The sequence below is a fragment of the Rattus norvegicus genome, chromosome 6 (assembly GCF_036323735.1).
Source record: "Rattus norvegicus strain BN/NHsdMcwi chromosome 6, GRCr8, whole genome shotgun sequence".
In the NCBI taxonomy this organism is placed as follows: domain Eukaryota; kingdom Metazoa; phylum Chordata; class Mammalia; order Rodentia; family Muridae; genus Rattus; species Rattus norvegicus.
In genome coordinates this window covers 133,191,059-133,216,552 of record NC_086024.1, presented here as the reverse complement: position 1 = coordinate 133,216,552, position 25,494 = coordinate 133,191,059, and the positions used below count along the sequence as shown (strand labels likewise).

At 48.5% G+C, this 25,494-nt stretch overlaps 1 protein-coding gene across 14 annotated transcripts in view; it reads right to left on the bottom strand.

Moving 5' to 3' along the window:
• The window catches only part of Eml1 (EMAP like 1), a 173,372-nt gene that overhangs the window by 5,090 nt on the left and 142,788 nt on the right, over positions 1-25,494 (bottom strand). For 11 of the 14 annotated variants that reach the window (XM_039112547.2, NM_001399709.1, NM_001399712.1 and 8 more), the window contains 14 exons: positions 24,407-24,536; positions 21,831-21,980; positions 21,077-21,146; positions 19,219-19,329; positions 18,138-18,233; positions 16,700-16,834; positions 16,025-16,124; positions 14,775-14,929; positions 10,529-10,654; positions 9,949-10,080; positions 7,995-8,062; positions 6,405-6,493; positions 1,214-1,311; positions 1,012-1,099 (listed from right to left, as the gene is read on the bottom strand). In XM_039112547.2, coding sequence (XP_038968475.1) covers positions 1,012-1,099; positions 1,214-1,311; positions 6,405-6,493; positions 7,995-8,062; positions 9,949-10,080; positions 10,529-10,654; positions 14,775-14,929; positions 16,025-16,124; positions 16,700-16,834; positions 18,138-18,233; positions 19,219-19,329; positions 21,077-21,146; positions 21,831-21,980; positions 24,407-24,536 — 1,548 coding nt within the window. Of the gene's footprint in view, positions 1-1,011; positions 1,100-1,213; positions 1,312-6,404; positions 6,494-7,994; positions 8,063-9,948; positions 10,081-10,528; positions 10,655-14,774; positions 14,930-16,024; positions 16,125-16,699; positions 16,835-18,137; positions 18,234-19,218; positions 19,330-21,076; positions 21,147-21,830; positions 21,981-24,406; positions 24,578-25,494 lie in introns of all 14 variants that reach the window. The other 3 variants (NR_174190.1, NR_174191.1, NM_001399710.1) reach the window with 3 other exon arrangements.

Sequence of the window (25,494 nt, the reverse complement as noted above, 5' to 3'; positions counted from 1 at the left end):
ACAGACAGAGAAGCATGCGCTCGCACACACATGTCCCTCACCCTCTTCAACCCTGTGGCAGGAAATCACTCTCAGCAAGCACCAAGGCTTCCAGGGTATTCTTTGCTGAGGGAATCTCACTAGTAGCCTCTGTGCCCGTGTCTGGGTAGGCTTTAGACACAGGCTCATCCCCACAGCACCTGCCTGCTTCTGCACTCACAGAGGCAGGACCTGCAGAGGAGGGGGCTCCCTCCTGGAACTGGCTATCTCTCTACCCTGCCTTTCCCAGGCTCCTGAGCAAGTGGGCAACAGCCCCAGCGGGGTGTAACTTCCTCCCTACACACTGCCTATCCGACCCTCACTGGCATCTGAACCTTTGTTCATATATATATATATATATATATATATATATATATATATACACACATATATATATATTAAATCTATACAAAGGGGTGAAAGTGTCAGAAAATGCTGTGTAACACGAGAAAGCACAGGCCAACATCCGTGTGCATCCTAAGTAACATCCTCTGGGTGGGGGCCAGAGTGCCCTCACATCCCACGACCCCCTCCACTCTGCTCAGAGCATGGCACACAGCAGGGATTCAATGCTGCCTTTTGCATCCTTCCTCTTCCCAGGTCCTCCTTAGACACAGAGACTCCCCAAAGTCAGGCTGGAAGGAGACAGAAGGGGTCCAGAGGCCTTTATTCACTCAAGTGGGAGGAACCCCATGGTTTCTGACAGCTTGGGGGTGTGTGTGCCTTTACCTCTCAGACTGTGGCTGTGGGTCTGTCCCACCTATAGGACCTCGGCACGGGGCTCACCTGGTTCTTCCCCAGGGTGGGCCCTGCTCTTCAACAAGGCCGCTTTCAGTCAGGAAGGCTCCAAGAGTCTGTGAGGCCAACTCCTCTGTGTCACTGTGACACCGAGGGATGGAGAGGGCCTCACCCCATGCAGGCCCGTGGGAGTGTCAGAGTGAGTGAGTGCCCTGTGTAATCTAAACCCAGACAAGCCTGTTGCCTGTTACTCACAGTAGAGGATCTCGTAGTCCCCGGAATTTGACACCAGGAATTGTGAGTTCACGGACCAGTCCAAGTGGGTGATGAAGCTGGAATGGCCCTGGGAGAGGAGGACACTGGGTAAGTTTCTCTTGCCTTTCTGGGCCCGGCAGAGTGACCCCGCTACCATGACCTGATCACGCGAGCATCCCCCCAGGAAACGGAAAAAACGTACGGAGCACTTGCCAACTCGCGTGTACTTCCTTCCATTGTCGCTGACTCCGTATATGTAGATGCAGTTGTCATGGGAGCCGATTGCCAGGAAGTTCCCATCTGCGGAAAGAGGGCAGAAGCAAATAGGACATCCGGGTGACGTCACGCGTCGTGAGAGGAGAGGCCGCAGCAGAGTCCAGCCAATTCAGGAACTATTCGGAGGGAAACATTGCTTTTCAATGTATCCTACACTGCTTTCAAAGTTCTCATTTGAGAAATACCCATGGGATGGTGATTACAGGGGCTGGTGAAAGTTTATGAAGTCTCTTCTTTCAAACTTTTAAATTATAATTTTTAAAGATTTATTTTCATGTGCACATGTATTTTGTCCACGTGTATGTTTGTATATGTACATACTGTGTACATGCACTAGCTGAGGAAGCCAGAAGACCTCTTGAAACTGGAGTTACAGATGGTTATAAGTTGCCATGTGGGTGCTGGGAATTGAACCCAGACCCTTTGTAAGAGCAGTAGTGAGTCATCTCTCCAGGCCCTAAATTTAAAATTTTATAAATGGGGCAAAACCCTTCCCTAGCTGTCCCTCTTTCCAGCCATACAGAATGGAGACCCAGTTGCTTAGCCTCTGTAGCCACAGCCTTCCTCACAGAGCCCGGTTGCCACTGGCTTTCCCGCATCTTCCTGAGGCTGCACCTCAGTGGATTCTCCTGCCTGCGCCAAGGAAGTCTGGGCCGCTGGGTCGCAGAGCTGGTGCCGAAATGCCAGACAAGGCATCTGGTAAGGGTGACAGAGCCCTTCCTGTAGTTTTCTAACAAGCAGCTGAAGCTGATGACAGGGGACAACTAAGACAGGAAGAACAGAGCCTTGAGATTAGTCCGAAAATGCCAGCATTTCCTGAGCAGGACCCGGAGAGAAGACAGGAAGCGACAGCACAGTGGCTGCTGCAAGTTGTTGGGAGAGGAACTGAGAATGGAGTGAGGCTGACAGGCTCCCCCAGCCAGCCTGGCTCTACAGCCATCCCTGTCCATGAAGCACATGCAGGCTACCTTTCTCAGCCCTCAGCCGGGCTCGCTAGACAGCCTCAGGAAAAGTCCCTGGCAGCCATTGGCATACACCACCATTTCATCAAGTTCTGTCCCCGAAGGAGGACTGCACAGGGTGGCGTGGCCCCAGGAAATGGTATTTTAGGATGTCCTAGCCACATGGGGAAGAGGGCAAGATCGAAACAGCCTAAGTAGTCCGAGAGTTGGGAGAGAGAGGGGGCAAGCATGTTTGGTGGGGTGGGGGGATACTGCAGAAGCTGGGGTACTGGGCGGAGCATCCACACTGCTGGACAGGGCCAGGGAGCTGTGGGAAGAGGGTGAGGACGTGTCCCTGTGCTAACGCCACCTGACAGGATCACAGCCTTCAGCACCGACCACCTCTATTTAGTTACTGCCTCTTTCCCAGTGGCTGTTACGGGCCAGTTCTGGCATTAGCCTGCTCCATCTTCCTTCCCTCTCCACCTACAGATCAGGATGTAGCACTTGGTACTGCTCCATACCTGCCTACTTGCCTGTCATGCTCCTAACCACGATGATAATGGAAGGAACCTCTGAAACTGGAAGCAGGCCCACAATTAGATGCTTTCCTTTATAAGAGCCGCCTCGGTCATGGTGTCTTTCCACAGCCTTAGGATACTGACAAGGACAGCCACTCCCCAGAGTCTTTGACCACTGGCCACCCAGGTGCCGCTCCTGAACCTCCCTGCTGCCTTCTGGACAACAGTGACATCTCCAGGGGCACCTCCCCTTTCCGTTGAACCTCTCGATAAGTTGCCGTCTGATTTGGCAAGACCGTTGGGTTGACAAAGAGAGTGAGTGATACCTTCGCGAGGTTGGCTGGACTCAGAAGGAGACTAGTGTTACCCAGTGAGGAAAGTCCCCAAGATCACCATGGGATGACAGAGAAGGAATGGAAACACAGGGCCTGCTCACAGGAGCAACTTGAGGAAGACAGGATGCAGGATACTGTTCTCTTGCACCTATCGCAGAGCTTCAGAGTAACTGAGAGAAGGACAAGACACCTAAGGGCGGCCTAGAGAAGCATGGGTGTCAGGCTGTGGGACACACTGGGATGCTACAGCTTCCATGGGTGGATGTTTTCTACGCTTTCTTTTGTTTATTTATTTTTGTTTGTTTGTTTGTTTTTTTTATTTTATTTGGCGGGTAGGAGGTTTCGAGGGCAGAGGGGGAATACGAGGGGATGGGAAGGCAATGAGGCTGGGGTGCATAATGTGAAATTCACACAGAACCAATAAGAAGTTGAAACAGAAAAATGCACGCGGGGAACTAGGAAGCATCTGTGAGCTGAAAACACACGTCAAATGTCTGAGCCGGGGCTTAGGCGCCCGGAGGGAGAATTTATAGCTTCAGGCATCTGTACCGGGAAAGAGCGCTATCCCATAAATAACCTGTGTTTGCCTTCAGAAGCTGCAAAGCAAGAACTCAACATAAATAAAACATAGAGGGGTGAAAAAGGAAATAAATCCCAGGAAAATAATAAGAAAACCCACCAGCGTCACACAGAACTAAACACTGCCAGTGTCACACAGAATTGGCTCTTTGAAAACAGAATTCAGCAAGATTGACGAGGCTTGGTCTAGCTGACTGAGCCAATAGGAGGGGGGACATCAGGTTCCAGCATCAAGAATGAGAGACAGGCTACTCGCAAGCAGCCTTGGATAAACCACAAGGTTATAGTCAAATACTGTGCATGCTGGTGCTAACAAATTACATAATGCAGACAAACCAAGTTCTAAATAGACTGGAATCACCACTGCCTCGAAGAAACAAAAGACTCAGGATGGTGACATTGTTTTAAAAAGGCATAGATTCATCTGTTAAAACCCTCCCCAAAGCTGGGTGTGTGGTGCACACCCACTGTCCCACCAGGCAGGACGGACTGCTGGAAGTCTTAGGCTGGTGTAGGCTACCGAAACCAAGTGTATACGGGTGATGATTACATATCAAGACCCTGTCTCCAGACCAAACCAAAGTGCACACAAAATACCACCCATGATGCACATCTCCATGGTCTCACTGAATTCATGTGAATCTGTCAAATGGTTACTAATTATCCTGCATGTGCTGTGACACAGGCCCGGACTCCCAGGGCTTGGAAGGTTTGAGGTAGAAGAAGCCTAGTGAGTTCCAGCGCCATCTACTTCCTCCCTCCCTGTCCCTTCTCCTTCCCTTTCTCCTTCACAAGCTTGGAAAACAGGAGGGACACGCCTCATCATACTCTATAAGGTCAATAGCACTTCCCTAATGGAGACGCCACAGTAGCACTCCAACCCACCTTTCCTCACAAACTTGAATGCAAAGCCCTTCACAAACTAGGAACAATGTAGAGAAGACCTGAAACACTGACAGCAGTATTTATGAAAGGAATGTAAAGTTGGTTGAATGTTGGAAAGTTAATTCTGTGCCACATTTAAAAAGAACAAATATGGGCTGGAGAAATGGTTTGGTGGTTAGGAGCACTGACTGCTCTTCCAGAGGTCCTGAGTTCAAATCCCAGCAACCACACGGTGGCTCACAACCATCTGTAATGGGATCCGATGCCCTCTTCTGGTGTGTCTGAAGACAGCTACAGTGTACTTAAATGTAATTTAAAAAAGGGAAAAAAGAACAAATGCACATTCTTCTCTCTCTCTCTCTCTCTCTCTCTCTCTCTCTCTCACACACACACACACACACACACACACACACACATCACTTTTTTTAAGACAGCGTCTTGCTGTGTAGCCCTGGCTGTCCTAGAACTTCCTATGAAAACTAGTCTGGGCTTGAACTCCCAGAGCTCCCCCTGCCTCTGTCCTCCTCCTGCTGGAACTAAAAGTATGTGTTAGTACACAAGGTTCATTTTTTCCCTCACACCCCCCAGATTAACAGATGTAGAAAAGTGTTCGACGAGTCCCAACACTTCTTATGCTGAGAACAATTGGGACAGTAGAGAACATTCTGGTGATAAATGGCATCTCTGTCCCTGAAGAGGAAATACTGAAACAAAAACAAGACACTCACCCTGGCCAGCCCTGTTAACACTTTACTGGAGGAACCAGCTATGCAGTGAAAGAGACGAAAGGCCTCTAGATCCGAAGACACAGCAAACTTTTTATTTATTGATGATCTAACATTGTATAAGAAAAATCCCAGGGATTTATACACAAATAAATATACATAAACTGCACATACATGTGTGCCACACATTCATACATCAACACATGAACCACATATGCACAAGACATAAAAACATACCCACCCATATATACATAAGTCATACATACATTAACACATAAACCACACATACACACATTCCACACACAAATACCACACTCATCCACACACCCCATCCATACACATACATACACATATACATACATTAGACATGTACTGTACACACCACACATATATATACAAACCACACATATGAATGAACACATACAAGCCATACATGTACACATACATTCATACATATGCACATATGCACATGACACTTCCTGCTCGTAAAACTCATTAGAGTTTAGAAAGATGAACATCTATAAGATCATGGGCAAAATTCAATTTTATTGCTACATAAAAGTAACCAACCATCTGAAAATAAAATTTAGAAAAATTTCATTTGCAATAACATAAAAATAACAGAAAAAAATCTAGAAGAATAAATTTATCAAAAGGGCTGGGAGACGGATCATCGGAACTCACACCTGCATGGCCCACACTGCGGTTCGAGCCATCTCCCCAGCCCCAGGAACCTCTGAACTACACGTTCACAGTGCACTAATGACACGTATGTAGTACCTTTAATGACACGTATGTAGTAGCGGATGTAGTGCCTTTAATCCAGCACTCGGGAGGCAGAGGCAGGTGGATCTCTGTGAGTTTAAGGCCAGCCTGGTCTACAGAGTGGGTTCCAGGACAATGAGGGCAACACAGAGAAATCCTGTCTCAAGAAACCAGAGAGAGGAAGAGACAGAGGGGTGGGGATTTGTATTACAAAGTGAGAACACAGTGCACAGTGACGTAAAGGTTCGCTGTCTAGTGAACCCTACACGACACGCCACGTGCTTACGCTTCCCTAGGTGACCTTTGTCAACCTGCTTTCTGTACAAAGCCGCGTTATTTGTGAGAAGTTAAAGGCTGTGTTCTGACCTGGAGAATACCGCATCACGGAGAGCTGCTCATTCCCATCCGTGTGGACGGTGACCAGGTCCTTCGTTTCCGTGTCAAACACAAACCACCTGTTGTAAACATGGGAGACACGCTGTGAGCTGTTTGGTGAAGTGCAAGGCTATTCCAACAGCAGAAGTCTGTTCATTGCAAGGCTATGTAAACCCACTTGGCTCCTAAGAAAATGCCCACCACCACCAGCTTCCTCTGCAGAAGGGAATGGCGCACTGACAACCACTCGAAGCTCTTCCGAAGTCAGCACTGATGGCTTTCTTGGGGCCTTGTTAGCACATGGGAAGCAGGAAAGTGGTGGGCAGATGTGCGAACCTGGCACCTGGGCCTATAGGAGGTGCAGTAGAGAGCTGTGGCCATGAGGTGGTGGCCCTAGAGCTCTGGTCCAGGGTGAGGAGCAGAAAATGGTGTGTTAAGTATCAGAGCAATGGAGCTCACAGGCCAAGGCTGTGACTCCTGGCTACTGTGGTCTCAGACCTAGATGACAGATGCAGAAATACTGCCTTCCTTGCTACCATTCTGGACCTAACTGCCTCCCACCCCCACCCCAGGGGAGCTTCATGGAACTCTGAGCCAGATTACTCAATTAAGTCTCATCCCCGGCATGTATGAGAGAGCTAGGTTATATGGGGCTCCGTACCGACGACATCATTTCCAGACATACAGCAGGGGTCTCAGCCCATATCCCTTGAGGGCTGCAAACACTGCCAATCAATGATGCCATCCGTTGCCATCACAGACTAGGCAGTGCCCCTGTGTACAGGGCCCTTTGTCACTGGTGCTGGTGTTATCACCGTTCCTCACAGGCAAGACGGTCAGAGAGTTTACGTAACTGGGTCACAGGTTCACTGCTGCCTCATGGGGAGGCTGGGGAGCAAGCACAGCTCTACTGCCCGCCCGCCATGTCGGAGGAGGCCGATGAGAGGGAGCGGAGTCTGAACATGAGGCCCGGGGTCTGGGAACTTTCTACAGAGCTGGAAGTTTCTCTAGCTGAGAAAGTGGGCCTCGTTTCCCGTGCCTTGGAATGCTTTCTTGCCCATTTCAAAAGCTGAGGAGGCTCCTGCTGTAGGCTGTAGGGCAGCGGCTCTCAACCTGCCTAATGGTACGGCCCTTTGATACAGTTCCTCATGTTGTGATGACCCAAACCGTAACGTCGTTTTCACTGCTACTTCATAACTGTAATTGTGCTTCCGTTATGAACCGTAATGTAAATATCTGTGCTTCCCCATGGTCTTTGGGGGTCATGACCCACACGGGTTGAAAACCTCTGCTCTAGAGGAGGATTCCGGGAGCGTCTAGAGCCTCGGGAGCTGGAGGCAAACAGGGTGTGGTGTGGCTGAAGCTGGGGAGGAGGCATGTTGACAGAGCCGGCTTTCCTTGAGGTTCCAAATGGGAAGGACTCAGTTTCCCTTTTGAGTTTTGACTGAGTTCTCTGTAAATGACTGGAACCAAGAAGACGCAGCCAAAGCCGGTATGCACCTGCCTCACATCTAGCTGTTCTCCACAACTCTGCAAGCACAGGCTGCTCCAGGGCAGCTGGGGGTAGGGCGGGGTGCTTACCTCCCAGTCAGGGTCCCGACTGCAACCACAGACCCTGAAGGATGAAAACCAGAGGACTGAGCTGGATCCTAAAATGTTTTAAAGGAAGTGTAAATATATGGCCAGGCACAGCGAGACGGCACAAAACCCACCCATCCAGTGGTCCTCTCGGGCTCCACAGCTCTGTTTGAAAACCCTCTTCCCTCCCTACAGGAGATGCAGGCCCACTGGGGTCCCCATCACACAACAATCTCAACGTACGCCTGCCTTCGGAATTTCTTTGTCTGTCTTAGCTACGGTGATCACAGAAGGCGGGCAGGTGAGTCCTCTTTTCTGGGCTGTAGCTTGTGCATCTGATCTCTCTCTGACCCCTGGAAGCTGGTCAAATGGTGTGCCCTGTTTATCTGGGAACACGACCACTGACCACTGCCAGGGCAGGAGTGGGAATGGAGCCCCAGAGATGCTACTTGATAAATATAAACCACAAGAGCAGACAGAGGCGCCAGACGCCAGTCAGCCCATCTTTAACCTCTTCCCAAAGAGGTGGTTACCGCTGAGCCGGGCCATGCCGATGTGCTGGCAGAACCCAAGTGCCCTTGACCAAACCCAACAAGCGGTCTCTGTGAACGGCCTCACCCAAACCACACTGCTGCTCCCAGACGGAGTTACTGAGGTGCGGAGAAGCTAAGAGCTCCCATCCAAAGTCTGGGGGAGGGTCTAGGACAGTGCGGGGCTGAGGTTCCAGGTCTGGTCCCCAAATTACATGAGGACAGAACAATTAGCTGTCTGGCAAGGGGCAGGGAGGTAGAGTGCCAGGACCCTCAGCTGGCAGCCACGTCCACAGAACCACAAGGATGCTTCTCTCCCTGATGACCTCTGCTGTGCGAGTGCCTACCCTCAGGTCTTCTACTCTGGGGCTTGGTTGGCTGCAGTGACAAGAACCCAGTGGCAGTCTTCTCCAAAAGTGGAAGTCAGGGGAACCAGACCTAGTCCTGGGCTGTTGGAAATACCAGAAGCTTTGCAGGAATGAAGGGATGATCCTGGGTACTGCAAAGGGTTTTGTCAAGCAACCAATTGAGGTTGCCTGTGATTCATGGCGGTGCAATGGTACAACACAGCCTGAGTCTGGGAGTCAGTCTGAGCTGGTCGGCCGAGCCGCTCACTTTTTGTGTGGACAAATGTTTCCCTTGCACGTTTGTAAGTGCACCAGTGTGCATGCCTGGTAACCCCAGAGATCAGAAAAAGGGGTCAGGTATCCTGGAACTGGAGTTACAGATGGTTGCGAATTGTCATGCAGGTTCTGGGAACTGAACACAGTCCCCTGCAAGAACGGCCGGTGCCCTTAATCATGGAGCCATGTCCCAGCTCCCACTCGCTAACTCAGTGACCTTTACAAGTAACTCAGCCACTCTGTTCCCCACTTCCTGACCGATAGAGTTAGAGCAAAACTAAAGTTCTTTAACCCCTAGGGCAAGATGGTACCATGCATTCACAGCCTGGTGTGCCACCAGCTTAGGAACAGAACCCTGTTCTCCACACAGGGGAAGGGGTTTTGGCACTGTGATAAGAAATCTGCGTTTCCCCTGTGAAGTTCAAAGTGAATGCTCTGTCTTTTGCCATCAAATGCACCAGAGAAGGATAAATGAAACTGTGCATTCTCAGTGTGGCGTGTAACCCTGTGTAAGATGTGCCGTCACGGGACGCAGGCTATTCATGGGGCTTTGTAGCACTCTGGTCTATTAAGACTCTGCTCTCAGGAACTCTGACAACCCCCCTTGGAAACGATAAGCTCCTGCTGCTGCTGCTGCTGTTCAGATTGATATGGGTGAGAGTGCTCAAAACGTTCTTAAAAGCAACGTAATTATTAAAAGGTAAAACGTTGCATTCAGACTTTTTATCGCTGCTAATTTCATATAAAAACATGTCCCAGCTGAGTTTTTCATAAGAAGGCTGGGAAGGTAGCGCTCACACTCACCTCTATGATTTTGTCCCAGACTGGCCGGTGACCAACGGCGTCCCAGAGAGTGGCGTGCTTGTCATGTCCACAGGTCAAGAACTGAGGTTTGGAGGCATGGATGGCCAGCCCCCAGAGCTCATCAGTGTGACCCTACAAGAGAACCAAGACAGAGGGACTCAGATCCCACCATCACAGTGAGACCCCCGAGGGACCGTTTCCTAAGCTCTTTCCTCCCAAGCTTAAATCACAGCACAAAACACAGCTCTGAAGCCAAGGTCGCCTCACTGGGACACTCACTCGTGTCCAGGATCATCCCTTCATTCCTGCAAAGCTTCTGGTATTTCCAACAGCCCAGGACTAGGTCTGGTTCCCCTGACTTCCACTTTCAGAGAAGACTGCCACTGGGTTCTTGTCACTGCAGCCAACCAAGCCCCAGGGTAGAAGGCCTGAGGGTAGGCACTCGCACAGCAGAGGTCATCAGGGAGAGAAGCATCCTTGTGGTTCTGTGGACGTGGCTGCCAGCTGAGGGTCCTGGCACTCTACCTCCCTGCCCCTTGCCAGACAGCTAAATGAAGTGCATTTGCCAAGTTGACGGTACCTGAGTGATGGGTGTGAAGTCCCCGGTCAAGGTGCCTTGCAGGACAAAGTTTCTAGTAGTGCCAATCAAGATGACATTGCCCTTCCCCTCAGCCACTGTCCGTATTGGGCCAAACTGCTCAGGAATCTGTGTGGGGAAAAGTCACACGCAAACAAAGACGAATTCATTTAATTGATTAGTTTTTGTTTTTGTTGTTGTTGTTTTTAAAGAGAAGGTGTCATATGTAGTTCAGGCTAGCCCTGAACTTACTACGCAAGCTAAGGTGGCCTCAATCTCAGGTAATCCTCCTGATTCCGTCTCCCAAGTGCTAGGGTTATTATAGATGTGCATCGGCATTTAGCTCAGGCATTAACAATATTGGTATCCTACGCTAGCGCTTATGACAGACTTCATGTATACACCAGAAGAGGGACTCAGCTATGCAGCCACAGCCAGCTGCTGGGCAAGCGATCAAAATCCCAAACTGCACGTGTGCACACTCAAGTGTGCATGCACGCGCGTGCTGTGTGTGCACGCGCACGTGTCCGCCTGACGGTGGTGCGAGAGGTGGAACCTAGCACCTCTTGAATCTAGGCAAGGGCTCGACTTTACCTTTTAAACCGCAAACATTTTAAGTATCTTAAATGAAGAGCCGGAATGGAGCCTTAGCAGGGCATAGCGGCCTTTAACCACAGCACCGGGGAGGCAGAAGCAGGCAGAGTCCTGTGAGTTTGAGGCCTGCTTAGTCTATATAGTGAGTTCCAAGTCAGCCAGGGATAGAGAGATTCTGCCTCAAAAACAACAAACCAAAAAGCAATAACAAACAAACCAAAAAGCAAAAAACCAAACCAACACAAAACAAAACAAAAAAAAAAAACAAAAAAAACCCCAAAAAACAAAAAACAAAAAAAACCAAGCAACAACAACAAAACTTTTCTTAAAAGTACTTTTTGATAAAAAAAAAAAATAAACAAAAAGGTTGGGGAGGAGTGTGACAGTCAGTCTGTACTTGTTAGGGATACTGCCTCAGTAGGTGGCAAGGCCTGAGAAGTGTAAGAATCCCCAAAACTTCCCTTAACTTAAGTGGTCCTCAGCAGGGTCATGCGCATGTTGACAAATGTGGAGGTTCAGTGACTTTCAGGACGCACCTGTTAGGGACAGTTCTGTCTGCTAAAGTAAAGAATGTTCTCTCACTGTAGTGAGAAGGAGACCCCAGGGCTGTCCTGAGATCAGGGTGAGAAGTAGCCCACGCTGGCTCGAGGTCTCTCCCTGTAGTGCGTGTGCTGACAGAGAGCGCATGCTTGAACTTCCAGTGCTTAGGAGGCTGAGCTGGGGGGACTAGGAGTCGGAGGCTGGTCTGGACTACAGAGTAGATTCTGGGTCACAAGAAGTGGGGACAAAGCTTGGGAGACAACTCCAACTGTTAAGTGCTTGCTGTGCAAGCTCAAGGACCAGAGCTTGGTCTCTGGAGCCCAGAGAAAAAGCCAGATGTGGCCAGGTGTTGGCGGAGCACTCGGGAGGCAGAGGTAGATCTCTGAGTTTGAGGCCTGCCTGGTCTACAGAGTGAATTCTAGGACAGCCAGGGCTACAAAGAGAAACCCTGTCTTTAAAAAAACAAAACAAACAAACAAACAAAACCAAAACAAACAAACAAACAGCTAAAGACCAATCAAACAAACTGAAACAGGGTCCAAACTGATTTGCCAGAGATTTTTCGGGCGTACACAAAATCTTACGTCCAAAAGACACGGGCTCCAGGAAACCTGCTGGTCATATCAAGTGTGGTTTCACAAGTTTACTGATAAACACAGTGATGCCGAGGAAGGAGCCAAGCCCAACAGGCCAGTAAGACAGACAAATGAAAGCTTCTCAGAGAAATGTGGGTGCCCCAACCCCTCAGGTCTCCGTGCACTGCTCAATTAAGGAACAGGGATTAAACTAGATGACTTCCCCAGGTCTTCCAAACTCCCTTGCCAACAGTGAGCAAGGTAGGCCTGCCCCACAATGCCTTTTTAGACCTTTCAAATCTCTGAATTAGTCAGTGCTATTAATACACAAGCTTTCTTTCATCCTCCAATACAGCGTGTTACAATGTAAGGAGTAATTTCCCAGTTGACAAAACACATCACCTTGTTACTTATAAAATGCTTTCTCTCCCTGCGACCTCGAACAACTGTTCACATATTCTTTTCTATTTACTCAAAGGTGTGTGTGTGTGTGTGTGTGTGTGTGTGTGTGTGCGCACACATGTGTGTCTGTGCACATGTGTGTGTCTGTATGTGTATATATGTGTATGTGTGTGTATATGTGTGTGTTTGTCTGCGTGTATGTATGTGCACCACATGTATACAATGCCTACGGAAGCCAGAAGAGGATATCAGATTATCTCTAACTGGAGCTACAGATGGCTGTGAGCTGCCATGCAGGCTCTGGGTCCTCTGGAAGAGCAGAAACTGCTCTTAACCTCTGAGCCCTCTGTCCAGCCCCTATTCATTTCTCCTTTACCACCTCCTCCTCCTTCTTTTTTTGGGGCAGGGTGGGGAGAGATGGGGTCTCTCTACATAGCCCTGGCTGTCCTGGAACTCTCTATGTAGATCAGGCTGACCTTGAACTCACAGAGGTCCTCCAGTCTCCGCTTCTAATGTGCTGAGTCTTATTGAGACACAGATGGCAGATACAGACTGTATTTTTAAATATAGACATGATGTTTTGACAAACATATCCAGAGCTCAGAAGACTGAAGAAGACTATCACTGTGAATGCTGGAGAGATGGCTCAGTGGTTAAGGGCACTGACTGCTCTTCCAGAGGTCCTGAGTTCAAATCCCAACAACCACATGGTGGCCCACAACCTGTAATGAAGTCGGATGCCCTCTTCTGGTGTGTCTGACGACAGAGACAGTGTACTCACATACAAAAAAACAAATAAATCTTTAAAAAAGGGGGGGGGGCTGGAGAGATGGCTCAGCAGTTAAGAGCACCCGACTGCTCTTCCAGAGGTCCTGAGTTCAATTCCCAGCAACCACATGGTGACTCACAACCATCTGTAAAGAGATCCAATGCCCTCTTCTGGTGTGTCTGAAGATAGCTACAGTATACTTATATATTATAAATGAATAAATCTAAAAAAAAAAAGAATATCACTGTGAGTCTGAGGCTAGCCTGGGCTACCAGGTAAGCTTAAGGTTATCCTGGAATACACAGCAAGAAAAAAAGAGTTACCAAGATTAAGGTCTTCATGAGCAGTTGCTCCGTGGGTAAGAGGACACCCTACAAACGCTAGGACGTGAGTGCAAATCTCTGACACCTATGGCCCCAGCACAGGTGTAGGTGGAGACAGGAAGATAGCTGAGGCTGGCTGGTTGCCAGCAGGCCTCCAGGTTCACTGAGAGACCCTGTCTCAAGGGACTAAGGAGGAGAGTGACGGAGCAGACACCAGACATCCTTGTCTGGCTTCCTCAAGTATGTGCATGAGTATGCACGGGCACGCACACACAGGTACACATACCACACGCAGGCATACTCTCACACACACATATATGAATAAGACATAATACCAAACCAACAGGGAAGGGAGGGGACTGCTAATATTCAGAGGAAAGCCTTTCCCTACCAGGTAACCATGAGAACTACAACTTCATACTGCCTCAAACAGTGCTGTGAACAGGCAGCGTGAGACTCGTAAGCTGGAGAAATCCTGCATGTCGTGTGCTAGGGACGGAGTGCTGACCCCACCCTGCTGCCAGTTTCCCAGCCTGCTCATAACCAGGAGCTAGAGGAGAAAACCTCAGGGAGGCTGCTGGGTGCTTCTCCCCTCTGACTCCCCTCTGGCTGCTGTCTATGTCTTAGGCAGTGAAATCAACCACAGAGGAAGGGACGTGTTGGGAAGCACGCCATCCTACAGCCGAGAGCGGTGAATAGGCAGGTGCCGGATACACCTGGTTCTCGGTGACCGTGACGGTGATGCCATATGATCACAGCATACTGGGGATTGGAGAAAGAGAGGTTCTGGTGATAAATCCAACTGTCCATAAGGGGCCCTTCGGAAGGGAAGACTACCTCTATTAAAACAATGTTCCAAACAGGACGTGTTGGGTAGCTTCAAATCCTTTTATTTTACTTGTAAATAAACTGCCTCTGTGACTTTTCTAAGATTCTTGCCTCCCATAAAAAAAATCATCTATTTTTTCCCCTCACCACTCTGAGCTAATCCAAACCACCAGCAGAGGCATCGGATTAGCAGGGGCAGGGTCCGAGCTGTGGCTTACCTCTGCTTTGTGAAGTTTTTGATAGTTTCCGTTCCAGGAAATGAGGCGCCGGTCCTTCCCTCCTCCGGACACCAGCGTGCCATCTCTCAGCATACAAAGTGCAAAAATGCCGCCCTCGTGGGCCCCTTGAACTGCATAGCTTATTCGATTTGTACCTAAATACGCCAGGAAAACCACCATCATCTAGGGCAGAATCAAAAGGCTGGCCTCTGACCACTGCTGAGACCCATTTAAGTTTGTTTTAAAGGTGTTACGGTAAGCTATGAATTTATTTTAATACATTCCTAGGGAGGACTTGAACTTTTGATGCTCTCAAGAATCTGAGCATGCGTGAACTGGACCGTCCTATGATTGAGAGAAGTATATAGTGTCGTGGGAGCTGTGTGGTGGGAACAAGGAAGGACTCTGCCCTCTCCCCGGTGGGCTACATCCCTGGACAAGTTAGCTGCTCTTCTCAGCTCCCCACTTTGTGGAATGTGGCTACTGCTGACCTTTCAGGATTCTTCTAGAAATCAAATGAGCATTCCTACAGTAGGTGCCAAGAACAGGAGGAATACAAAAATCACCTTCCCCTTCTGAAGTAACATTGCGAGGTCTGTCTCTCTTCTTTCTCAGACACAACTCTGAGACCCAGAAAGAGGAGAGTGTATCTTCCTGAACGCAGAAGATACTCACGACTTCTCACTGGACTTATCTGACACCTCTTCTCTTACTGAGGTTCTCCATTCTCTAACTATAAGGGAATTTAGGTCTGATCTGTGTGCATGGGTCTTAGCTGAGCTGGCCTGTGCGCATGCGTCTCATCTGAACTGGCCTGTGCGCATGCGTCTCATCTGAGCTGGCCTGTGCGCATGCGTCATTATCTGTATTAGCGCTCCTAGCACTCCAGAAATATCGGTCAGATGCTATGTGAATGAGACCAGTGACCCACATATGCCACAGCTGTAGAGCCATTAATAACTTTTGCATTATAATTTGCTAATAACTCTTCCAGCAAAGTGATTAGCTTTATCATAGTACCCTAACCTTAAAAAGCCTTTCATAACAGTATATGCAAAGTTAGCGAACCGTTACATTCCCCATTTTCTTCTGCTATAGGGTTTCATTAAAGCCACACCCCTATGTAACTGGGAACTTAGTGTTCATCCTGTACGTAACGCCAACAGCTCATTTCTACAAACCCCACCTCCGATGTCTTAGTTACAACATTAATAAAAACACCAAATAGATTTAGGAGAATTGCTCATTACCTTTTCCCCACACCAAGATGTTGCCACTTGAATCTCCAGTAATGGTGTCGCCATTTTCAGAAAACGTCACGCAAAGGACAAACTTTGGCTTCTCTTGTTTCTGTGGAAAGTAATCAGTGAGCACGGACATATTATTTACTGAAGACACCCTTTATTTACGTTAATAAGTTAGAGCCCCGTCAACCGATGACGTCAGCCTCTGGAGACGGGAGCTTTTAGTTTTATGTACGGTCAGGAGACGTGTCCTTCCAGATTATGTCCTCTAAAAGGAAGAAATTTTTGGAAACTCAATGGCCAGGGAATCCTAAAGCTGCAGACAGTTTAAGCAGGGTGATGTTTAGGGGGACACGAGGGATGGGCTATGCTGTCAAGCTTTCAGAATGACAGACAAGGCCCCTGCTACCCTTAGCAAAGCCGGGTTGCCAGTCCCTAGCAACCAGTGCCTATGTGCAGGCTCCTTGCTGCCCCACCAAGAGGCCCAGACCTTCTATTTCCATTTTATTACTGGGGAGATCCTCAAGGGCTTCTCAACTGTGTGGGGAACTGCAAGGGGGCATCGTGTTTTCTATGCCTTCAAAGTTATCACTAAAACAATCTGAAGTATCTCAGTGCTCCCTTATAACCCAGCCCCTCACAGGCACCACGTGGGAAAATGGAACGGCAGGCGCAGTTTACCTCAAACAACCCTTGCTTCTTGTTAAGGGAATTTCCTTCTAGGGTCCAAAAGTAGAGATGTGACTTCCCGCAGGTGACTATGATATTGGTGTCTGTGGGGTGGAAGTCCGCAGCAAATACCGCTTCGTTCGAACACTTCAAGACAAAACAAGGCAGAGCGTCAACTGCTGCAGCAAAACCGTTCCAACAGGGCACTGAGCCCCTCAAGCCCCACCGCCTTCGTCTTCACTGCTAGTCTGGCTGCTGCCTGTTCCCCTCTGTCTTCTGCTCTGCAGCTGGAAGCCAGATGTCAGCAAGTGCCAAGAAGGCAGCTTTGCCACTGGCTGAGCACTGGGATCACTCCTTGGGTGGTGACATCCAGATGTGGCACCCCCTTCCCCTTCCTAGTGACTGGGATCCCTAGAAGGAATCAGGACCCTGCATGTCTTGCAGCCCCATGATCCTGCCTCACTGCAGCTGCCCTGATTCCCCAGTTCTCTTGCTTCTGGATTCAGTTTGGGGTCCCATGAGGTGGCTCAGTCCATATTCCCACTTTCAGGACTGGTGTCCTGGTCTGTCGTGCCTAGCCCTGAGTATTGCTTCTATGTAATGATTCGGCTCTGTGTTCTTAATCCTGGCTGGTACTTTGTCCCTGGCTGCATCTAATCTGGCATGTAGGGTGACCACCATACATCTCTGCTGGCAACCTTAGAAGACAGGGAATGTCAGGCCGGCGGACACATCTGATTAGAACACCTGTCTGCATCCCAGATCCTAGACGGAAAGCTGGGTAGCTGTGGCTGTCTGAGAGCAGTCTCCCGTAAAGTAGTAAGGCTGTCTAAGCAAGCCTAATATTATCCAAGGAAGGCTGGCTGATGGCTTCCCTTGGCTTAGATAAGTCAGGTTAACCAAGGCCGACAGACGCCAAGAGGAGAAACGAGAATAGGATTTATTAAAACAGGAATCCAGGGGTGCTCCTAACAGGGGGAACCTTAAGAGAGCTACAGGCATGCCAAGTCAACATTCTGGGCAGAGTTGACTCGAGGCATGCTGGTATCCATGTCTCCTGCAGCCCCAGAGACTTGTGGGTACTGAGCATGCTTCAGTCATTGACCGCCTCCAGCGCTGCTCACAGGCCGCAGCCCAGCACATAGTGGGCATCCAGCACACAGTGGGTGCCCAGCACACAGTGGGCGCCAAGCACACAGTGGGTGCCTGGGTTTGTTGTGCCAATGAAAGTGAGCAAAGAAGTGACTGAATGAATTAAAATTAGGGTTGCCACCATGAAATAAAGAAAACAAAGAATTCTATAGACCCCGGAAGTCAGGAAATACCCCGGCAAGTCTTAGGTGGGAGTCTCATGAGGAAAGAGAGATAGAAAAGGAGGTTTATTCCCAGGGGCAAGGCCCGGGCGACCCTGGAGCCACGCCCCGTGGGACACCGCAGTGACTGTGCAAACCTTCACGTCAGCCAGCCTCTCCTCTCTCTGCCAGTCCCACACAGACAACACATGGTCATTGGAGTCATCCACAGCACAGAGGTGGCTTCCTCCGTTCTGTCAAGAAAAAGTGGTTCGCATGTGAGACTAAAGTGGGACCAACATGATTAAAAATGATCGTTGATTTTACTTTGTGTTCTGTTTTGCTTTTTGAGACAGGGCTTTTTTTTTTTTTTTTTTTTTTTTTTTTTGAACGTAGCCCTGGCTACCCTAGCACTAGCTCTGTAGACCAGGCTGGCCTCAAAGTCACAGAGATCTGCCTGTTTCTGCCTCCCGAGTGCTGGGATTAAAGTATGCACTGCCACCGCCTGGTGATTATTTTACTTTAAAAAAAATGTGCATTGGTGTTTGTCTGCCTATATTTCTGTATGAGGGCGCCAGGTCCCCTGAAACTAGAGTTACAGACAGTTGTGAGCCGCTAACGTGTGTGCTGGGAATCGAACCCAGGTCCTCTGGAAGGTCAGTATTCTTAACCGCTGAACCATCTCTGCAGCCCCTGATTGCTTTACTTTTAATAAAGAGTTCACTACTGTGCTGGGTAGAGAGCCCAGTTGGTAAAGAGCTTGCTGCACAAGCGTGAGGACCCAGGTTCAATCCCCAGTACCCACAGCTGGGTTGTGGTGGTGTGCACTCGTAATGGCAACACTGGGAGGGCAGAGGTGGGGGGTGGGGGTGGCTGCGGCCTCTTCGAGAACACATATGCACACTCACCCCCGCCATGCACACCAGCACACACATCCCACCCCCAACACACATGAAGGGCCCATTAGATCAGAGGTGAGGAACCTCATTGTTTTTGAGGCCAGCTTTGCCACCCAGGCATGTAGCTCCTTTAGGATTATAGGCAGAGCAATGCACAAGGGTCATAACAGATAGGAGTGTTTGATGTGAGCACGCACGTGGATGAGTGAGAGGGAATGAGCTTCCCGATGGAGTGGCTGGAGGAGGGGGGTGCTGGGCTAGCATGCCTTAAGGAAGGCTGGAAGCCAGGTGGCTAGAAATGTTGGCTTGGAGACCGGCCCCCGTATATTTCCATACTCACGGATTTTGAGAATGCGATGCAGGTGACAGCCCGGTCAAAAAAGCCTATTCCGATGACATGCAGAGTGTTCAGGGTCACAGAGTCCCAGATACGCACGTGTGGCGGCAGTTGCTGTACGGAAAGGATATGGCCATCATTAGTGACTGCAGGTTAACTAAAGTTCTCGTCACCTTGGAGCCATTAAATTATTTTGACTTCGATTTTGCCAAACAAGAGATCTTTTTCTGCACTTGAGGACTCCATCCACCATGAGTGTAATGAAAACATTCCCCCTGACCTCCCCTGGGCCCTGTGAACCAGTGAGGTGTCAGGAGAAGGCTATCCAGTTTAAACTTTGACTAGACACTCTCCAGCACACATACCAGAGGAGCCAACATGCCTTTTGTATATTTGCAATTCTCTAAATTTTAGAAATAACATTTCACCAAAGAGAGCACCGTAGTGCAGTCCGCAGATGCATTGTCATGGATGAGCCCGGCCATGCGTCCGGCACTTGGGTAAACACTAGGCAAACCTTGTTCTCTTTTAGCCTTGTCTCCAAGTAGCCAGGCACCAGGCACCAGGCACCAGCATGGGCCTCTCTGGGTTTCCTCACACGTTAAGAATCTGTTCAGACAGCTGTAAACTTCTCTCTGGTTCTATAGTAAGGATTTAATTCCAAAGTCAAAAATGGAAATATGCTTTCGTGCCACTAGAGGGCGGAAGGAACAGTTCCTTTCTGATTTCAAAGAGATCTTCCAGGCTTTGGTTCTTTTGTAAAGCAGGAGCTGCTCCTTAAGTGAGTTTACGTAACAGCAGCCCGGGCTTCTGTCATTCCGCTCTTTGCAAGTGTGGGGCGCTGATGGAGAACCGCATAAGACCAACGGCTAAAATATGATATTGAGGAAACATCCGCTCCGATAAGATAGCGTCCGTGTTTTCTGGGTAGATACACATTGATAAAAATGGAGGCTCCTGTCCTGATTAGTTTCACACCAGGACAAAACCGTACAAGCAGGGACTTAAGAGGCTGTCAGAGTTTTGATAAAACATGGCAATCACAGGCAGACGCCAGCTTGGAGGTCTCCTGTTTGCCAGGTTCCACCAGTTCCTCAACTCCTTCCTCACAGGACTGAAGTCTTGCTAAAGCGCCTGCAGGGTTTGCCTGAAGCTCCCAGGAGCCTCTGTGATCAGCATGAGGTGTGAAGTCCACCCACTGAGGAGATGACTGGTGGGCACCCACAGTCAAGGACATCCCGTAGAGTATGGCTACTTGGGGATTTTAACTCTGCTTCTTAGACTCATACACTGTCATGCTGATCGTGTGTGGAGAGAAGAATTTCAGGGACTAATGGATTCTTTGACAAGGCTGTGCCATCTTAATGTGTTGCTGCTGGTTGTTGTTTTTTGATGACAGTGTCTTGTTACATAGCTCACGGCCGCCTCTGCCTCTGCCTCCCGAGCTCTGGCTTTAAATTTAAAAACCTGCTGAAATTAAGGGAGCTCGGGGGTTGGGAAGGGATTTAGGGTCAGGACAGCACATTCAATGTGCAATGAGAGCTCCTGGTGAGGAATCAATTGTCCTCAGATGCTGCAACTGCAGTGACCGGGCAGATTTACCATCAGCCATGTTGTTGGGCTGGAGAGATGGCTCAGTGGTTAGAGCACTGGCCTCTCTTCCAGAGGTCATGAGTTTGAATCACAGCACCTACATGGTGGCTCACAACCATCTGTAATGGGATCTGATGCCCTCTTCTGGTGTGTCTGAAGAAAGCGGCAGTGTACTCACATAAAATAAAATACATAAATCTTAAAAAATAAAAAAGAGGTTGTTGCCAGTTCCTTAGCAGAAGTCAGAAAGGCAATGAACAAACCTCACCTTTCCATCTTTAGATGTGCCCGCCACTTGTCCTGTTGCTATGGTGATTCTGTCAGGGTGGACCGCTAGGCTAAAAGGAGGAGAATTATCAGATAACACCACACAAAGGTGCGTTTTACTTCTACGATCTTCCAAAAGTTTAAACACAAGAAAGCCATACTGCCTAGCTTCTTACAGACTCACCGCTATTTCATTTATCAGAATCCCTGATTGATTTCTTTCCGGGAACTCCCAACCTTAAGGAAAGGCATCCTTCCTTGGGAAAATACCATTTCCGTCTCAGAACCACAGACTGAGTTGACACCCTTCAAGCCCCTTAGGGTGTGTTAATTAGCAAAGATGTCTCATCTCAGCAAGATTTTTATCACCAGCCAGGATCCGGGATAACCACAAATCCATCTACCCATCTAATCACCACAAGGTCTTCCCTAAGCTACACAATGACCCATGGGCATGGCACACAACAAAACCCAATTTGAAGTCTTTAACATTCCGGATGTTAAGAAAGCTTCCTGAAGCCTTTCCCCTCAGACAATCTGGTCACACAGAAGCACAGGGAGGACAGAGGGCTGCCATGAATCGGGCAGCAGTATGAAGGAGCCCAAAGACCACACTGGGGAATAGAAAAAGCAGCTTTGCCCAGTCTGGCTTCAGAGCCCTGCACCATCCCACCCCTGGCTTGTGCCCCAATGTTGAATTCTTTTGGCTAAGGCTAGCTCACCTACGTCGTGCCGACCTGTCTGTGGGGACTCACCACTTGACGTCGTCGTTGTGGCCCGCGTAATGCCTCTGCAGCTGTTCCTCCACGTTGTAAAGCACCACAACCGACGCTATGAAGTACACCGTCTCCCCGGTCGGGAGCAGGTACAGGTTATTACGACAGTCTCGCCCCCGGTACCCGTAGCTTGGCGTGAGTCAAGATGAAAATCCTTTGCTTTTAAGAACTGGAGAGCCACCGCTTCGTTCCGCAAGCATAAAACGGTCGTGCAGCAGTTCCTACCAGTTTAACCAGTTTAGACTGAACTGGACCGGAACGTGTGTTAGGAGCGTTGGTACTTATCACCCTAAAGGGATGAGCTCCAGGCCAGCTAGGGCCGCATGGTGAGACGGACTCTGTCTCGAACAAACAACAGTGTGGAGCACTCTCTGACACGGACCTCGGTATTTACGCGCCTAAAATCAAATGTTACGTGTTTGGTAATAATGTGAACGCGACATTTCGCAGTACCGGGGAATGAACCCGGGGGGCTTTCCTGTGCTAGGCAAGGGCTCTACCACAATGCTAGAGACAGGTGATCCCTGTAGCCCAGGCTGGCTTCAGCTCAGATCTTCCTGCCTCGGCCTCCCTTGCTCTGGAAATGCAGACATGTCTTGGCTCCACACCAAGTCTAGTGCGAACGCGTTAATTTTATTTTTTAACAGCGTGAAGACTTATTAGATGTTTGGAAGCTATTGAGGCAATTAGGAGTCTGCTTTTACTGTCTGAGACCTAGGAGATAAATCTTTTTATTAAACACCACTTAAAAGTACTTATAAAAGTACTTATAGAGTACAAATGTCACTCGAATGTAACAAAAAGGTTTCAAAATTAATTAACTTTTAATTTTAAATTAAGTCAATGAATTAACTATGAATTAACGATGCTCCCGCATTTTGGGGATGATTATCGGTGTTTTAAAATTTTATTATGCGGGGTTGGGGATTTAGCTCAGTGGAAGAGCGCTTGCCTAGGAAGCACAAGGCCCTGGGTTCGGTCCCCAGCTCCGAAAAAAAGAACCAAAAAAATTTTTTTTATTATGCCTTATTTACTGTGTGCGTGCATGCATGAGCCCCCGGACACAGGTGCCATTAGTGTACAAATGAAGGTCAGAGGGAAAATTTGCAGGACTTGATGCTCCCCTTCCATCAAGTGGGTCCAGGGGACTGAACTCGGGGCTTCAGTCTCGGTAGCAGGTACCTTGAGCCACTGAGCCTTCTCATTGACCTAGTGTTAAGATGTTAACACGTGTACTTTTAGAAGCAAAGCATCCCTTGAACTTGAGTGTAAAAAAAAAATAACCTGGCCAAAATGACGTTTATTTGGAGCAAATTTTCTCCTCGTCTTTTAAAACACAAGTAAGGAAGCATCCTTTGAGTAACATTTTCAGGATTAGATTAAAGAAAACCACCCAACTTAAAGAAGGGGCAGATAGATCCCTTCCATGGCCAAAGTAGATGGTCAAACTACTTCTAATCTTTTGATTTCCACAAATACAATTCCATAATCTCAAATACTAATCCTCGGCCGCACCAACTTAAATCAATAGGTAGGACTTGTCTTCAGGGCTCGATGTTAATCAGTGAGCGGCAGACAATCACTACGAATTTGATGTAGAGTCTTTGTAGAGGGAAAGGCTGCAGCCACCCTCCACAGTGGAAATGAGCACTGAACAACAGAGACTGACCACTAGCTCTTTAGGGGGGCGGGGTGTAGCTTATGACTATATTCCCAGCGTTCAGGAGACTGAGGCAGAGGGATTGCTGTAAGTTAAAGGCTAGGTTCATAATAAGACAATGTTTCAAAAAAAAAAAAAAAAAAGAACAACAAACAAACGGTTTGTTGAAATCATGACCATCATTAGAGGCCTGATGTTCACCCAATTGTGCTGGCTGGTTTTGTGTGTCAACTTGACACAAACTGGAGTTATCACAGAGAGAGGAGCCTCCCTTGAGAAAACGGCTCCATGAGACCCAGCTGTAAGGCATTTTCTCAATAAGTGATCAAGGTGGAGGGCCCAGCCCATTGTGGGTGGTGCCGTCCCTGGGCTGGGTGCTATAAGAGAGCAAGCTGAGCAAGCCAGGGGAAGCAATCTAGTACGCAGCACCCTTCCATGACCTCTTTGTCAGTCCTTGCCCTGTGCGAGTCCTGTCCTGACTTCCTTGGGTGATGAACAGCAATGTGGAAGTGTAAGCTGAATAAACCCTTTCCTCCCCAATTTGCTTCTTGACCCGAGGTCTTGTGCAGGAACAGAAACCCTGACTAAGACACCAATTTTGATTATTTTCACTAAGCTTGATGCTTCTCTGTGACAGGCAGGCTGGATACTCATATTCCCCTGGCCCCGAAACCATTCATCTGTACAGATCATTTCCCCGACATCCTTTCAGGAAGACAATGAGTGTGCAGTCGAACAGGAACCACAATCGTGAGAACTTACTCTGGAATTGCCTCTCCTACATGGCCACATTTGAAATTTTGACTTTTTAAAAGCGCTAATAGTAAAACATTTAACTTGCGTGACTCTTTACCAGGAGTCATCACCGACAACCTGGTCAGCGAGGAAAGGATACACCCACTCCAGCTTCAGCCGTTTCGTTGGCAATTCAGCTTTCGCTTCCAAACTGTAGGAATCCACTTGGTCTTTGGGCATGTACATGGTGACGGGGCGGCCTCGAAGAAACATTTTTACATACCCCTCTTCTACAAAGACAATGAAGGCGTCAGTGACATACCTTGGCACTCTGAAAACAAACACCACAGCCTGTCGGCACTCGAGTGGCCGTCTTCTTTGAAACCTTAGAATGTTGCATTTACTTATCTCATGTGTTGATTGGTACAGGAGTCACACGGCACTTGTGATGGTCAAAGGATGACTTTTGGGCGCTTGTTCTCTGCTCCCACCCCATGAGTCTCGGAATCAAACTCACTCAGTAAGCAGTTTTACCTGTTCCCGAGCCATCTCTCTGGTCCCTCCCCCCATCCTCACTTCCAGTTTTCCAGAGGGCTGGAGAGATGGCTCAGTGGTTAACAGAGCACAAACTGCTTTTCCAGAGGACCCAAGTTGGGTTTTCCACACCAGCATCAAATGGCTCATAACACTCCTTGAGATCTGCTGCCCTCCTCTGGCCTCCTCTGGCCTCCTTGTGTAGTTAGACACATGTGCAAACATCCTCACACAGGGACACATACATATGTAAATAAAAACTAAATTGAAATAAAAATCTAATGCAAGATTAAATATCTTGAAACAAAGGTTTGTGTGGTTTATTTTTGAGCTTCTCATTCAAGTTCGGATCATACGTAAGAAATTATAGAAAGCCTGAGTGAGATCCAACAGTCATCTCCTGGGACATTTTGGTGTAGGCGTGCTAGCATCAGAAGAAAGTGTACCATGGAGAATCACAAGTAATCAAGAAGCCCACTTCACTATTGAGTCTCACTCAGTATCACACACCGGTATATACAATCTCAGTATCAAAAAATATCTTTTTGATATTTGAATTGATTTGTTATGAGTGTAAAATATAACTTCAGGTATTTTTTACACTGCACAGTTCTCGCAAATACAAGGAATGCTAAGTCAGCAGGCGTGCATGCGGTAACAAAAAGCTAAATACTATTTTTTTGTGTGGTTTTGGTAGGTTTCTCTGTGTAGCCC